Raw genomic sequence first — 15,540 nt, forward strand, 5'->3', positions numbered from 1 at the left:
TCGAGTGATTTTAAGCAGCTACTGGCCTGGTCAGATTTGTGTGTTTAAAAGCCTGATCTCTCAGAAGGGTGGAGGATGGTGAGAGGCTGAGCCTGAGGCAGGGATGAGCAGAGAGGAGGCTGCTGCTGTTGTGGTCCACGTCAGGGAGGATGAGGCCTGAGCTGGAGGGGTGATTGAACATTAAGAGATGGGCAGGGTTTGGGCACTGGTTGGATCGCAGGGGCGGGGGCAGGAGAAGCCAGATTTCTGGCTGAGGTCCCTGGGGGGTGCCGTTTGCAGAGGTGGGGAACAGAACAAGGAGCGGGTTTCAGAGCATGGTGGGAGGATATTAGTTTATATTTTGGATTTACAGAGTTTCGGGCGTCTATGGACATTGAGGAGTGGATTATATATATGGCTCTGGAGCTCAGGAGAAAAATCTAGGCTGAAGAAAAAGAAGAGGGCCGAGGACAAGATTCTGGGGAGCACCAATTAAGTGACAATGTGGTGTGTCACAAAAGCCTAGGGAAGAGAGTGTTTTCAGAAGAAAGGAATGGCCCATACTGTCAGAAGCTTTGAAGAAATCAAAGCTGCTCCACCTTGGTGAAGTGGAGACAGGTTTGAGAGACTGGAGGGGGCAGAGCAATGGGTTCAGAATGCCTGGGTGAGAGGCGGGCTCTTGTGGCCTATCTGGGCCGCTCTGGCATTTGTGGCAAGACAGGTAGCATCCAGGTCCTCGGGAAGGGAAAGGTGGGGAGGAAACCTGTCAGCCTTGCTCCAGAAGATGGTACCAATTCACTCCACACCCTTCACCTCCATCTCTGGAGGCAGGCCAGGGAGGAACCAGAACTGCAGCTAGAGGGACAGAGGGCAGCTATCAGGAGGATCGGTCAGACAGCTCTGAGAGAGTGAAGCCCCAGTCCTGTGCAGGTGTGGGCAGAAGCCCCTGAATTAGGGTCACAGGTGGACAACCCTTCCTACTGTCCCCCAGAGTGCTCAGGAGCTGAGGGCAGGCTAGCTCACAAGCTGTTCCGCGACCTCTTCGCCAACTACACAAGTGCCCTGAGACCTGTGGCAGACACAGACCAGGCTCTGAACGTGACCCTGGAGGTGACGCTGTCCCAGATCATCGACATGGTGCGTTGTGGTGGTTGCACAACTGTGGAGTGTGCCCTTAACAGTGACCAGGAATGGGGTGGGGGCCGCGGGGGTGAGAGGCTGGGATTATTCTCCAAACAACTCTTTTTTGTAAATGTTAGTATTAACGACAATAATAACAGCTACTAGCTGTTGGACCCTAACTGCTGGGTGCCCACAGTGTGCCTGACACTTTGCACACTTGAATCCCTGCCTAGCAGGGATGATCACCCATGTAACTGCAGAGGAAACTGAGGCCCAGAGAGGAGAAGAACCTGCCAAGGTCACACAGCAAGGTCAAGCCTGTGAGAACTGAACTCTGTGAACAAGTTGGGTTTCAGTACTGACCAGAGCTCTGTAGGTGAGCGTACACAGATGCGGGAGGGTGTGCATATACATGTGTCCACATCTGTGCCCACTCCTGCCCCCCACCAGGACGAGCGGAACCAGGTGCTGACCCTGTACCTGTGGATCCGACAGGAGTGGACAGATGCCTACCTACGATGGGACCCGGATGCCTATGGTGGCCTGGATGCCATCCGCATCCCCAGCAGTCTCGTGTGGAGACCAGACATCGTACTCTATAACAAGTACTGCCTGCCTGGGCCCCTCCCCTCCCCTCCCCTCCCCTCCCGGCCAGTCCTGTCTCTAGAGTTCCCTTGGCTCTAGATATGCACTGATCCCCCATTCCCGCATCTAACCTGGTTGCTGTGCTGCCCTGGAAGCTTTCCCCCAGGGCGGTCTAAGCTGCCAGAGGCTCACAGCCCCTCCCTGGTACCCCTACTTTAAGCTGTCCCAAGCCAACCCAGGCTGAATGTCTGCTGGGAATCCACGGTGCGGTCAAGGGCCAGTTCTGTACCTCTCGCAGAAAGGGTTCTGGGACACAAGTGCCTCTTGATGGCACACGGTACCCTTCCCGGCCGGCTCTGAGTCTCTCAGGGCTTCCAAGGGCCTGCCTAGGGATCTCCTCCCGGGCCTAGCCCTCCGAAGCATTCCTTTATGCCGCCTAAGCCAGTTTCCCAGACAACATATGGCTCTCTATATTTTCCCCCGGGGCCCCTCTCTGAGCTTTGCAGAAGACACCCAATGCAAGTCAGTGGGCCAACTAGTGCCAACTTTTGCAGAGGACTTTTTACGCTGCCCTGGGCGAGATCTGTGTCCTTTCTGGGCCTTTCAGGCGCCGCCCCCTCTAGGCCTCCAAAAGCACAGAGGGCCCTCTCTGTGTTCACTCCTGCCTCTGTGCCCCGGACCCCCTGAAGTCGCAGAACCCCTCCGGGGGACCGGCCGTGGCCCCCGTGGCCCCAGGGCTGCTGCTGGGCCCGCAGCCTCAAGGAGACCCCTCTACCCCGTCTGCCCGCAGGGCGGACGCGCAGCCGCCGGCCTCCGCCAGCACAAACGTGGTCCTGAGGCACGACGGCGCCGTGCGCTGGGACGCGCCGGCCATCACGCGCAGCTCGTGCCGCGTGGACGTGTCGGCCTTCCCGTTCGACGCGCAGCGCTGCGGCCTGACGTTCGGTTCGTGGACGCACGGCGGCCACCAGCTGGACGTGCGCCCGCGCGGCGCCGGCGCCAGCCTGGCCGACTTCGTGGAGAACGTGGAGTGGCGCGTGCTGGGCATGCCGGCGCGGCGGCGCGTGCTCACCTACGGCTGCTGCTCCGAGCCCTACCCCGACGTGACCTTCACGCTGCTGCTGCGCCGCCGCGCCGCCGCCTACGTGTGCAACCTGCTGCTGCCCTGCGTGCTCATCTCGCTGCTCGCGCCGCTCGCCTTCCACCTGCCCGCCGACTCGGGCGAGAAGGTGTCGCTCGGCGTCACCGTGCTGCTGGCGCTCACCGTCTTCCAGCTGCTCCTGGCCGAGAGCATGCCGCCGGCCGAGAGCGTGCCGCTCATCGGTGAGCCGCCGAGGGCGAGGCGCTCCCGGGACGCGCTGGCGGGGGGCGGGGGAGAGCCCGGCCCCTCCCCTCCCCGAGCCCGGCCCCGCCGGCCCCCGCCGGCCGGCCGATGGTTCCCGCCTGAGCGCGCGAGGGCGGCGCATCTTGGGAGCGTTCCTCGCTCTGAGATTGAGGGGCAAGGAGTCGGTCCCTTCCAGGGAGCACACCCCTCCCCTGACCAGCAGGGGCGGAAGGAGTAGGGCTTTCCTGCAGGGCTTGAGGGAGGAAGGCCGCAGTCCCCGGTGTCTGCTATCAGGCAGGACGTATTGGGTCCTCTCTGTGTGCCAGGCACTCTCCTAAGCGCTTCATGTTTATTAACTCAGGGAGGCATCACCGCAAACCTAGGAGGTAGGTTCCATTGTGATCCCACTTGGACAGAAGGGTCAGTAGCTTGCCCCAGGTCTTGCCCATCCTACTTGAGAGTGTGACTTTCCTGGCCTGTGGGTGAATGCAGTCTCCAGCAGCGAGCGGAGCCATTAGGGAGCAGGTAGCTTCTGAGAACCCACTTGTAGGAATTCGGGATGAGGAGATCTTGACCCCTACCTCCCTCCTGCTTCCATCTGTTGGGCTTGGAGGGTGCTGAGAGCTTCGTGGTGGGTGAGCTTGTTCCTGTGTGTGCCAAGGCCGCTGGGAAGCTCAGGCCCCCTAAGTTCTTGTTTGGGGCCCCAGCTCAGTCTCTCTCTTGCAGGGAAGTACTACATGGCCACTATGACCATGGTCACCTTCTCCACAGCACTCACCATCCTCATCATGAATCTGCATTACTGTGGTCCCAGTGCCCGCCCAGTGCCAGCCTGGGCTCGGGCTCTCCTGCTGGGACGCCTGGCACGGGGCCTGTGTGTGCGAGAACGAGGGGAGCCCTGCGGGCAGTCTAGGCCACCAGAGTCACCTCCCAGCCCCCAGCCTCCTGAGGGAGGGGCTGGCCTCCCAGCAAGCCCTTGCCGCGAGCCGCAGTGTCTGTGCCATCAGGAAGCCCTGCTGCACCATGTAGCCACCATTGCCAACACCTTCCGTAGCCACCGGGCTGCCCAGCGCCGCCATGAGGACTGGAAGCGCCTGGCCCGTGTGATGGACCGCTTCTTCCTGGGCATCTTCTTCTCCATGGCCCTGGTCATGAGCCTCCTGGTGCTGGTGCAGGCCCTGTGAGTCTCAGGGGTCTGCTGCAGCCCCGGTACCTCCAGACAGGGACGGGAAGGCCAGGGGGTTATTGGCCCTCAGATGGGCCACCCAGTCTCTCCCCATGCACCTAAGAGTCTGGGACACTTCTGGGATCCTCTCTTCAGGATCAGTGCTGAGTTCACAAACCATGAGGGAGCACCTGTTGTCCACATACCCTAACCTCTGAGGGAAATCCAGAACTTGCTACTCCCCTAATTCCTAGAGGAGGAACTCGAAGAAGGGTCAAGATCCAAGCTCAGTCCTGGAGGCACAGAACTGTACTTGGATGCTGAGCGTTAGAGGTTTCAGTGGGAAAGTGCAGGTTATGTGAGAAACAGAACTGCCACGTTTCCTGTCTGCTCTTCTTTCCTCTTTTGCTGCTGTTACAGGCACTTGGTGTTGCCTGTCCCTGCCTGGGGGCTCGGGGAGGGGACTGGGAATTCAGGACTCATGGTCTAGTTCCAGGGCAGGAGGCCACACCGGGATTTGGCCCCAGAACCCCAACTCATAATAAAGTAAGTGTGTGCCTATCACCTACTTGATGTCCTGACTTTCCCTTGGGGCCCGTGGTGGTGGAAGTTGGGGATCCAGGTTTGTCTCTCTAGAGACAGGAACTTAGGACTCATGGATCAGAGCAGAAATTACATCTTTGCTGAAGAAAATGACTAGATTTGACTGAGACCTTGGCAGAGGACCTGAAGCACTCTGCTCTCTCTGCTGTTCTGTGTTCTGTGGGGTTAGATGCAGTCCCCCCTACCCCCCATTCCCACCCACTGACATTCGGAGAGCTCAAAAGTGTCCACAGTAGGGGAAATGCAGGGACAGCCATCCATGAAGTATTTGTTCCTTTTTTTTTTTTCTTGGTCATTTTTTGTTGTTTTGTTTGTTTGGGTTTTTTTGGTTGAAGATTAGCCCTAAGCTAACATCTGTACCAGTCTTCCTCTATTTTGTATGTGGGTAACCACCACAGCATGGCTGATGAGTGGTGTAGGTCCATGCCCAGGATCTGAACCCACAAACCCAGGCCACTCAAGTGGAGTACACAGAACTTACCCACTACACCACTGGGCCAGCCCCTGTTCCTTTCTGACTTTTACATGTTTCCCAACACCACCTCTGTGCCTCAGGCCCAGTCCCTGCCCTCAGGAAGCTCACAGTCTGACGTGGGAGACAGACGCAGACACGTGGTATAGAGAAGCCCCTGGGACTGGTGGGAGCACAGAGGCAGGGCCCCAGCCCAGCAGGGCGGGAGAGATCAGAGAAGGCTTCCTGGAGGGGCGAATAGGAGCCTTCCAGGTGCACATGAGAGGCATTTGAGTAACACCAGCAAATACCACAGCCAAGTGCTTTCCTCCCCAATTACCCGCCCCCCCAAACTAGTTTAATCTTCTGTCTCCAAGTGAGTTGTTGCCTGTCCTGGAGTCCCCCCACCTCTATTCAGCATCTCACTCCTACAGCCCTGGGAAAGGCTCAGTCCCAAATTCTCCTCCTCCTCCACCAGCAGGCCTGGCAGCTGCCAGAGAAGGTCCCAGAGTCACCTGCAGATGGAGTTACCATGGATCTTGGCTACACTTAAAGCGCACACGTGGCCGACATCCTCACATCGGGCAGAGGCGGTGGCAGGGCTGTCCAGTGTCTGAGGGGTCAGAGGCCTGTGCTCTCTGGAAAGGCCCCCACCACAAGGAACCAGAGCAGCAGCAGAAGTGACCAGAATGCAGAAGGGGGGCCCTGACCCATGGCTGCAGGGAAAACAGAGGCAGAGAGAGAGATTTAGGGCCAACGTGCTGCACACAAAGAAACAAGATGAAGAGAAACGAGCAGCCTGAGCTGGAAAGACTGATGGACAAAATGTGACAGGAGACAGGGATGAAAAGCGAGACTTCCAAGGGGAATGTCGACAGAGATGAAGAGACCGAGGAGAGCCCCAAGTCCCCTTCCCAGGTCATTAGGTCTATCCCCCTGCCTCCTCTTGACATGAATGAGGCACTGCAGGGTGGGATGAAGCGTGGGGCAGAGATCTGAGTGCGTCTAGTGATGCTGGTCTTTGCTCCTCTGCCCGAAGCCTGGAAGGAGAGGTGCTGGTGGACCAGAGGGGGAATTCCCGGACTTTTCCAGTGCTTGATATGACATGATCAGAACTCAGAGACGCTGGGTTGGAGGCAGGAGACCTGGCTTCTGGCCCTGACTCTGCCACTAACTCACTCTGTCACCTTGGGCAAGTCACTTCTGTTTCTGGCCTCCATTTACTATATAGTGAGGGAATACTGCCTGTTCCGCCCCCTTCCAATAGATAACTGTGCAGTCAGGATAAAATGAGGTGGTGTCTGGGGAGAGGTGGGGGCCAGCCTGGTGTGGTGGTTCAGAGTTTGGCTCTAGGGCCAGGCTGTCTGCTACACCGCCCACCCCTCCTCCCCCCACCACTAGCTGTGTGTGTAGGGCTGGTCACTTCACTTGTCTGTGCCTCAGTTCTGCCATCTGTAGAACAGGGGTGTTGCCGGTACATACACTGTTGGGTTGTGAGGATCCATGGCATTGTGTGCCTGGAACTCTGAGTTCTCTATGTCACGGAGAACCGTGGGAACAAAGTGGAGGCTGGGGCTGCTTCCTGCCCACTGTGCACAGAGCCCACGGGGGAGGGCTGGCTGCAGTTTCTTCCCTGGGAATGGCCTGTTCCAGTAGGTTCTCCTGGGAAAGCCTGTTCCCAGCTAGAGAAGTAGTGACCTAGGTGGGCCCTCGCACAGCAGGTGTTCAAGGGGAGAGAAGAGTCACAGCAGAAAGAGACCTGGTCTCATCTAGGCCAACAGGCTTATTATACAGTCAGGGAAACCAAGACTCAGAAAGGAAATGGTTTGCCACAGGGAGAATTAGGCAGAGCCTGGAGGAGAGCCCAGGTCTCCGGCATCCAAGCCCTGGCCTCGACCTTGGAAGGGGGTCTGAAGGAGCCCTGAGGGCAGCAACAGAGACAGTGGGTCCTGCAGCTGCAGGAGGAGAAGGCCCCGGGGAGGACTCTGTGGAAACGGCCCTTCCCTTGTCACCTCAGTGCACCCCGGCTCTCTCTGGGGTCGGATCAGCCGCCTCCTGTGAGGGAGGGGCAGCCCAGACTGGGGGACAGGTGTGTCAGCTCACCCAACCACCACCCCCCATACTCAGATATACATCCTCTGGGAGAGGTTAGCAACCCCTACAGGTGTCTGCTTAAGAGGGTTTACTTTTTTTTGTTTTATTAAAAGGGGATTGTTTTCCTTATAAGAGGGACATCCAGGTGAGGGCCGCAACCCCAGGGCAGCCTGCTCATCCCCAAGCTGAGCCCCACGGATGCCCGCAGCCCTTACCTGAGTTATCCAGACGGCAGGGCCCAGACTTGCACTGTTTTTCTGTGGGGAAGAAATGGTAAAGAATCAAAGGCTCAATTTCTCTTGGGACAGGAAGGGACCCCAGAGCCCTGTGCTCCATCCCTGACTTGCTCTAGGAAAAGCTGGTGCATTTTCCCCTAACTCTGCTTCCTTATGGTGGGGCCTCCTGTGCCTGGGTTTGACTTGACCCGTGAGCAGTGGGGCCAGAAGGAAGCCCACCCTCAAAGCCAGGGCCCATTCTGGGTACCCCCCTGCTCCCGTGGCCTGTAGCTTTGCCTCCCTGCCTCACACACCTTCCCCTCTCCCTTGTCTATCCCAGCCAAGGACGGGCGAGTTGATGTTCCGTGCACATCCTCCTCATCTTCTGTCAACTCATGTACGCTCGTGATGTTGTCCAAGGTGGGAACTGGAGCCACAATGGACCTTCTCCTATTTTAGACGTGGTCCACAGTTCCAGCCAACAGTCTCCCTCGAACTGTGAAAACCGGGCCTCACAAGCCCCTGGACATCGCTCAGCCAGGACAGCAGCCCACCGCCCCTCGGAGATTAAGAACCTGGGCCCATCTGCATGATTCCTCCTCTGGCCAGTCGTCGGAGGGATGGACCTGAAGAGTATCCGAGACCTGCCACAGCCTGGACTGGAACTTAGGGGCCCAGCACCCAACTGCTGTCTCACCGCCTCCACCCCCAGGCCCGCCTAGAGCACATGACAGCACAGGGTTTCTGTTAAGTGGAATAAACATGCTCCTCTTGGAAGCTAAGGTTGAGGCTCGTACTTATTTCTGGCAACAGTGGTCCAGGTGTAGGTAATATGGCTAGCAATGAATTCCCTTTCAGCTCCCAGCTGAGAGAAAAGCCTGACCAGGTCTGTTTGGCCCTCAAATGGCCAAAGACTCCCCGCCTTGGTCAGGAAACCCTCTTCAGCCTCCCAGCAGGCAGGTGGCCCGCTCTGGCAAAGATACCTCCGGGGATAAGAAGCGCACAACCTCAGAAGGTTATGTCTCCCCCTGGATGGAAGGGTGGAGGGGCTGGAGCGCAGGACTGGGTCCTCCTCACTGGCTGTTTTTAATATTTCTGTCTGTATCCCCTGAAAACAGGACGGGGAAGCCCACCTTCTGCATGGGGGCTGAGCCGCGTGTCCTGCTCACCTTTGATGTACTCACAGTTGTACGTGCTGCGCTTGCCCAGGGCCCGGAGGTAGATGCGGGCGGGGCCCTGGGCCGGTCTGCTGGCATTGATCACCTGGAAGGTCTCGAAGGGGGGGATCAGCACCTCCTCCTCCCCAGGGAAGAAGGAGTAGCCCTTGATGGGGGCCCCAAGGCAGGTCCAGATGCCAAAGAAGGTGTCCTCACCAAACTGCTGGGCAGCAACGTTCTGCAGGGATGCAGAGGCAAAGCCCCCCAGCCTGACGGTGGCCCCGGGCCCTGCTGGCTGGAAGCGCAGCCCGTGTACCCCGCGGAACACCTGGTGGCACCGGGGCGAACGCTGGCGCCTGCTCAGCAGCTGCAGGGCCTCCGTCAGCAGGAAATGGAGCGTCTTGAAGGAGAAGTGGTGGAGGTAGTGGGCCCGGGTGCGGCCCGCCTCGCGCACGGCTGCGTTGAACTCCTTGTGCAAGGGGCTGTTGGCTGTGTAGGCCAGGAGGGCCACCCCGTGCTCATCGCGGAAGCCGGGGGGCGGCGGGGGCAGACGGGTAGGGCTGAGGCCCCACTCTGGCCCCCAGGCCTGGCGTTCCCGCCATTGGCTGCTTGCCAGCGACCAGCCGTCAGCGTACACTTTGTTGGCCTGGAACTCCGTGTAGTTGAGATCCGGGAGGGCAGCCATCATGGCTGCCGCACAGCCAACGTACTGGTCGTCAAAGGAGGCTGGGGCCATGTCCAAGGGAGTTTCTTTAGAGAAGAGGTCTCGTCGTGTGATGCGGTGGCTCTGGGCCTGAGGGAGAGGGAGCAGCAAGGACCAAGAGAATGGGTCCCAGGAGAATGGGAGCGCTGTCATCCCACTTCCCCCTCCACTGAGCTGAGAAAGACACTAAGGGCCCCAAATGCACCTGGAGGGGAAGGAGATTGGGAACTACCACCTGTCAACTCCTGGAGACCAGGGTTTGGGGCTGTCCTCTCGGGCTGAGCAAGCCCCAAAGGAAGCATCCGGTAGAGTTCGGAAGAAGCCAACACTGAGGCATGGGGACAGTGGAGGATGACCATACCTGGAGCGCCTCCATGAGGCCCATGGACACAAGCAGCAGAGACAGCATCACAGGAGTCTGCATGTTGGAGGTGACCCTGGGCAAGTTACTGTCTCTCTTTGGGTCTCAGTTTCCTCATCTGGAAAATGGGAATGTTAATCTGTGCAGTTTAATAAACATTAGTTGACACCTAATCTGTACCACTCCCAGTGCTTGGCACACAGTCACATAGAAATGAAGGCTCGGGAGAGAGAGAGAGAGGACCCTTCTTGCTGGAAGGAACATGGAAGACTTCCTGGAGGAGGTGACATATTAACAGGGTCTTGCAGGATGAATAGGAGAATAAGGCTTCAATCAGTGGAGACTGGGAGAGAAAGATCAGAGTTTGGGGTGGGAAAGGAGTTTGCAGCAGCCAGAATGAGAAGATCAAAGGAGGTAGGAACTCTTAGGGTGTAGAGTGGAAGACATTTTGTCTGGTGTCGTGGAGCTTGCAGTGTGGGCAGAGTGGAAAGATTGGGGCCAATCCTGAAGGAGCTTGAATGAGAGATCTGGGCCTCAGCTTACAGGGGACGTGCGGCGGGAACAGGGCAGATCCAGGAGTGGTCAGCTGGTGGGGCTACAGCAGGACTCCAGGGACAGACTTAGAGCAGGGCTTGGGGATCCACAGGTTCCCCCCCCTCCCTGCAGTCCTGCTGCAAACTGAACCCTCTTCCTCGAGCCCTCAACTGCTCCCAGGGCAGGGACAGAGACCCCCAGCTGGGAGGGAAGAGCGACCTTGGAAGGGGGAGGACAGAGGGTCTCTGCTTCCGGGAGGGAAGTGGGAGGGAACCACAAGCCTCTTGCACCCATGGGTGGGTGCACTGAGGGCCCCAAGTAGCACCAAGAAGAAGGCGTCCCAGCTTGGGATCAGGATTGGAACGGAGAGTTTCTAAGTCAGGGCTGCTGCCGCTTTGTTTCCCTGTTTATTTTATTACAAAGTATCCCATGCTTGTTGTGGAAAAAAAAAGTGTGAGTGAATCACAAAGGCCAAGTCCCCTTTCTGCTTTCTCTCCGTCCACATCCCCCATCTGCCTCCCACCCAGGCCTGGGGGGGGGGGGGGGGATGGTAACGGCACCCTTGGGGGCCTTTTCCTATGCACACGCAGATAATATAACATTTAAATAGACATACACACATAGTGTTCTGTATACAGCCTGGTTTTGTTTTTTATTGTGATTTTTTTTTCAAAAAGAAAAAGGGAACATGTTTACACATACATATTCTATAACTTTTTTCCAGGAAACAATGTATCATGGACTTCCTTCCACATCATACATATACATCTAGCTTGTTCATTATAATGGCAGCGTGGAATTTCGTAGTATAGTTAAACAATAATTTATTTAATTATTTCCTTATTGATGGACACTTAGGTTTTTTCCTAATTTTTATATTACACATAATATTGCAGTGAACATCCATGTGTATAAATCCTTGTCTACTTGACTGCATATTTTTATTGGGAGGATACTGAGAAGTAAGATGCTATTTAAAGGATGTGAATATTGTTTGTTTTGTAGGTACTGCCAAGTTGCCATCCCCAGGGTACTGGTGCGCCCTCCCTCCAAGCGCCCAGGTCTTTGCCGACGCGGCATATTGTTGATCTCTCTTTAACTTTCGTTTAACTGGTGAGCACAAATGCTATCTACTTTTTAATTTACATCTCTGCTCACCAACAGGATCAATCATAACTTTAATTTTTAATATTTTAAAGTTTCAATTTTCTAAAAGGTAATGCATTTTCATCGTTAAAATGTCAGCAGTCCACAAGGCAGATGGTGAAACGTTTCTCCCTCCCTGATCCCAGCCCTGACCTCCTCTCCCCAGAGCCAACCAACGCGCCCTCTCCCTGCGTGTCCTCCCAGGGGTACGCTGTGCACATACGAGCAAGTGCACAGGTGTTTCTCTTTTTCTCCTTTGACACAAATGGCAATGCAGTCAGTGGTTCTCTGTCTTTGCAAATCTGATGGAAGCTGAAACCTCTCCTGAGAAACAGATACAGGCCCCTTCACACAAACATTACGTAAATTTCTGGTGGATATGCCTCTGTCCTCAGTCTCACTCAGGTTAAGCATTCCTGCTCCATAATCCTCTCCGACTCTTGGTGGGGCTAAGTTTTGATAGTTCAATGACTTTAAGACACTAGGACTCTCTGTGTCTATAATTTTATGAGTCTCCAAATCTAAGAGCCTGTGATTGCCAATATATAATTTAAATTGAAGCATGAGCTTCTCTGGCTAATGGGGTTAGCGGCAGTTTTTCTCAAACTCAACGTGTCCCAAACTGAACTCATTCTCTTCTCTCCCTCAAACCCTGCTTACTCGTTTATTCAACAAAAAATTCTTGAGCATCTGTAATGTGTCAGGCACTGAGGATAAAATTATGAGCAGCGACAACAGCAACAAAACCCACATCTCTGCTTCTGTAAGCTCCTTCGAGGTGGGGATGGAGTTAGAGTGGGTAATTCAAGCAGCATGTGATGTGTGCGACCAAAGGAACCGAAAGAGCCCAAATGAGATTTGTGCCAGGAGTGGGGTCTCAATGACGAGCTGACCAGAGGAGGTGCAGTGGACATAGAATTGAAAATGGCGTCACAGGGGGGTGTGTAGCATGAGACACAGCTCCCCAATTCCAAGAGGGAATGCTAATTATACCCAAGTCCTTGTGTCTGGGTCTGCTTTGGGGGGAACCCAAGCCAAGAGAGAGGATTTTCTCTTATGGCCACAAACCATCAGAATGTGGCCCAGACTCTTCCTTCAGCCTGGACCCCAGAATGAGCACGTGAGGACAGACCTGAGCCCAGCCGGCAACAAGGAGGAGGCCAGCTGAGGCAGCCCAGCAGCCTGAGCACAGCTGCCCAGCCAAGCCCGCTTTAGGTTAGCCAACCGACGGTCAACCTGGAGACCCACCAGCACAAGAAGAAATGCTCCCATGCCGCTGAGATTCTGTGGCACACAGTAAGTGGTTATGCAGCAAAAACTCAGTAGGCCAACTGGATCTCCTACTGCCTCCCCACTGCCCTGTTTCTGTCGCCCTCTTTGCCCTGAGAGACAAGGCAGTAAAAGAGATAGATCAGAGGCTGGGGATGGGCAAGGAGGACGATGAAGTCAGACTGAGGACATCAGATCATGTGGTCTCACTAAGGCAATGGCAGTGAGGATGGACTCAGAGTTACTGGGTAGAATTTACTGGGCTTGCTGTCTGGTGGGATATAGGGGATGACAGAGAAGGGAAAATCAAGGATGACACCCAGGTTTCCATGTCCTAGGCTGGAAACACAGAGCAGGAGAAGATGTTAAAAGCTCTTCTTGCTCATCCCAGCATGTAGTAGATGCTCCATAAAAAATGTATTTCGGGGGCCAGCCCTGTGGAGCAGCGGTTAAGTTCACACATTCCGCTTCTCCGTGGCGCGGGGTTTGCTGGTTCCGATCCCGGGTGCGGAAATGGCACCGCTTGGCAGGCCATGCTGTGGTAGGCGTCCCACGTATAAAGTAGAGGGAGATGGGCACGGACGTTAGCTCAGGGCCAGTCTTCCTCAGCAAAAAGAGGAGGATTGGCAATAGTTAGCTCAGGGCTAATCTTCCTCAAAACAAAAAAAATGTATTGCATGAATGATCAGGTTTGGAGGGGAAAAGGTGAGTTCAGTTTGACACAGGTGGACTTTCCAGATGTCCACGAGGTAGCAGAATGGATAGTAAGAAGAGATATTTGAGAGGCAGAGGTGTATTGAGTCAAGGAAGAGAGAGATCCCCAGGGAAAGTAGAAAGGGAGGACTGAGAAGTGAAGAGAGGCTGCGTGAAACCAAAGCGCAGGCAGAGTGAGATGTCTCCTTAGGTTTCTAGAGGCTTCTCACTTCTGACCCTTGGGTCCTGTGAGATACCCTGATAGCCCTGTGATAAATTCCCCTCAGACTTGATCTGGCTCAGAGGGGGGCCTGTTAACCTGCTATCTGAGGAGTCTCCTCTCATATGCTATCCCCATTGTGCACCCGGTCACCCAGGATAGCCACTTGGGGATCCCTTCGTTTGATCTTCATCAGACATTAAGTTAGCTGACAATGAATGCTGGGCACAATACGGGTCCATCCTAGATGCTGCCCCCTTTCCCCATGCCCCCCTCCCTGACGTGGCTCAGGTGTGCCGTGCCTCCTCGCTGGCCTCCTTGCCTCCACTGTCACCCTGCTGAGCGGCCCTCCCCCGGGGCCTGGGAGCAGCGTTTCTAAAGCACAGCTAGTCAAGTTCCTCACCTGCTTAAAAACCCTCCGTGCCAAAGCTGACTGGACGAAATATCTCAAAATACAGAGTGAAAATACAGAGATGAAAATTATGAGGGAAGAGATGAGAACACACCTAGAAAAAAAAGTAAAAAGACAAAACAAACATTCACTTGACACCTCGGGACAGAGTCCAACCTCCTCATGCTGGCGTTTGCGGCCCTCTGTGACCTGGCCCTCCACGACCTCCTCTGCCTCGTGCCCCACCGCCCCTGCTTTGCTTCTACAGTACAGAGCACAGTGCCAGGCGAGGGTCCCCTGTCTCTCTCCCTGTGGCTCTGCACACTGCATCTGCTGGGGATGCCCTTCTCCTGTACCCCCTCTTCAAGGCTTCGCTCAGGGGTTGCCTCCTCCAGGAAGCCCTCTGACTCCTCTGGGCTCCTCTATCACCCTGTGCTTTCCTCTGTCACTGTCCTAATCATACTGTGTTGCCCTTAAGTGTGTGGCTCCCCTCCTGGCCTGTGAGTTCCTTGAGGGGAGGGACAAGCTATGACCCGTTCTATGTCCCCAGAGCTCAGCCCACAGCCAGGCACAGGTGAGGCCTCTGGGAATGTTTGCTGAGTCTAAGAGGTTTATGGGTGCAGCTAATAATGTAGACCCCTGAGAGCAGGTGGACTGATGACTTTGGTGACCAGTGTTGGGCGAAATGGGGTGAGGGCCAGAGTGACGGGGAGGGCGTGGGAGTCGAGGAAGTAGGGGCCCTGGGCAACCCCTTTTCATATCCCGGCTGCCCTTCTGTCCCTCCTCTTGTCCCACTCAGGGCACTTCTCTTGTCAGGTTCCCCTCATCCAGGCCCCTCTGAACATTCCCTTTTGGGGATGTGACTCAAATCTCTCCCCAGGGATCCCCAAATTTCCCAATGGCCCCAAAGCCCCTAGGTACCCCAAACCTCTCTGTCAAAGGTGGTATGGTCTGAATGTTTGTGTCCCCTCCCAAACTCGTATGTTGAAATCCTAACTCCCAGTGTGGTGGTATTAGAAGGTGGGGCCTTTGGGAAATGATTAGTTCATGAGGGTGGAGCCCTCCTGAATGGGATTAGTGTTCTTATAAAAGAGACCCCAGAGAGCTCCCTAGCCCCTGCCACCGTATGAGGACACAGTGAGAAGGTGCTGGCTACGATCCAGGAAGGGGGCCCTCACCCGACCATGCTAGCACCCTGACCTTGTACTTCCAACATCCAGTGATGTGGGAAATAAGAGTTTGTCGATTATAAGTTGCCCAGTCTGTGGGATTTTGTTATGGCAGCCAGAACAGACTAAGAAAATGTTCCCTGACACTTTTCCTAATGACTCCTAAAACTCTACCATTAATACCCCAAATTTCCCCTAAAAAAATCCTCTTTCCCTGTGGTGCCTGGGAGGAGGTGGTGTGCCCCTTACCTAGGCCTTCTCCACGGCGGGGAAGCTGGTGTTGGTCTCCAGCAATGGGCCCGGGGGGAGGGGGAGGGCAGGTTTCTCCTTTATACCATCCATCCCCCACCGCTTGAACC

At 55.5% G+C, this 15,540-nt stretch overlaps 2 protein-coding genes across 4 annotated transcripts; one reads left to right on the plus strand and one right to left on the minus strand.

Annotated features, from left to right (window-relative positions):
• Positions 1–624: 624 nt before the first annotated feature.
• On the plus strand, positions 625–5,168 carry CHRNA10 (cholinergic receptor nicotinic alpha 10 subunit). Its single transcript, XM_046638225.1, has 5 exons — positions 625–766; positions 971–1,116; positions 1,552–1,706; positions 2,477–3,009; positions 3,737–5,168. The coding sequence occupies exons 1-5, from the start codon at positions 625–627 to the stop codon at positions 4,192–4,194; spliced, it is 1,434 nt and encodes a 477-aa protein (XP_046494181.1). The 3' UTR covers positions 4,195–5,168.
• A 117-nt stretch (positions 5,169–5,285) lies between these two features.
• ART1 (ADP-ribosyltransferase 1) lies at positions 5,286–15,485 on the minus strand. Of its 3 annotated transcripts, none has more exons than XM_046684839.1 (6): positions 15,431–15,485; positions 14,025–14,127; positions 9,760–9,877; positions 8,708–9,488; positions 7,539–7,580; positions 5,286–5,945 (listed from the first exon to the last, which is right to left on the minus strand). In XM_046684839.1, the coding sequence occupies exons 3-6, from the start codon at positions 9,820–9,822 to the stop codon at positions 5,851–5,853; spliced, it is 981 nt and encodes a 326-aa protein (XP_046540795.1). In that variant the 5' UTR covers positions 9,823–9,877; positions 14,025–14,127; positions 15,431–15,485; the 3' UTR covers positions 5,286–5,850. The 3 variants fall into 3 exon arrangements, with proteins under 3 accessions (XP_046540795.1, XP_046540796.1, XP_046540797.1); XM_046684841.1 differs by having other exon boundaries at positions 5,852–5,945; positions 8,723–9,488; XM_046684840.1 differs by lacking the exon at positions 14,025–14,127 and having other exon boundaries at positions 15,431–15,481.
• Positions 15,486–15,540: the final 55 nt, after the last annotated feature.

The sequence above is a fragment of the Equus quagga genome, chromosome 14, assembly GCF_021613505.1.
Source record: "Equus quagga isolate Etosha38 chromosome 14, UCLA_HA_Equagga_1.0, whole genome shotgun sequence".
Classification (NCBI taxonomy): domain Eukaryota; kingdom Metazoa; phylum Chordata; class Mammalia; order Perissodactyla; family Equidae; genus Equus; species Equus quagga.

What these genes read in the sequence shown, in the direction of transcription:
- CHRNA10 (XM_046638225.1), top strand. Translation starts at nt 625, where the DNA reads ATGGGTTCAGAATGCCTGGGTGAGAGGCGGGCTCTTGTGGCCTATCTG. An exon ending in TGTCCCAGATCATCGACATG is followed by an intron (nt 1,117 to 1,551) that starts GTGCGTTGTGGT and finishes GCCCCCCACCAG; the next exon opens with GACGAGCGGAACCAGGTGCT. An exon ending in GACATCGTACTCTATAACAA is followed by an intron (nt 1,707 to 2,476) that starts GTACTGCCTGCC and finishes GTCTGCCCGCAG; the next exon opens with GGCGGACGCGCAGCCGCCGG.
- ART1 (XM_046684839.1), bottom strand. Translation starts at nt 9,822, where the DNA reads ATGCAGACTCCTGTGATGCTGTCTCTGCTGCTTGTGTCCATGGGCCTC. An exon ending in CAACTGTGAGTACATCAAAG is followed by an intron (nt 7,581 to 8,707) that starts GTGAGCAGGACA and finishes TCTTCCCCACAG; the next exon opens with AAAAACAGTGCAAGTCTGGG. An exon ending in CTGCCGTCTGGATAACTCAG is followed by an intron (nt 5,946 to 7,538) that starts GTAAGGGCTGCG and finishes TTTTCCCTGCAG; the next exon opens with CCATGGGTCAGGGCCCCCCT.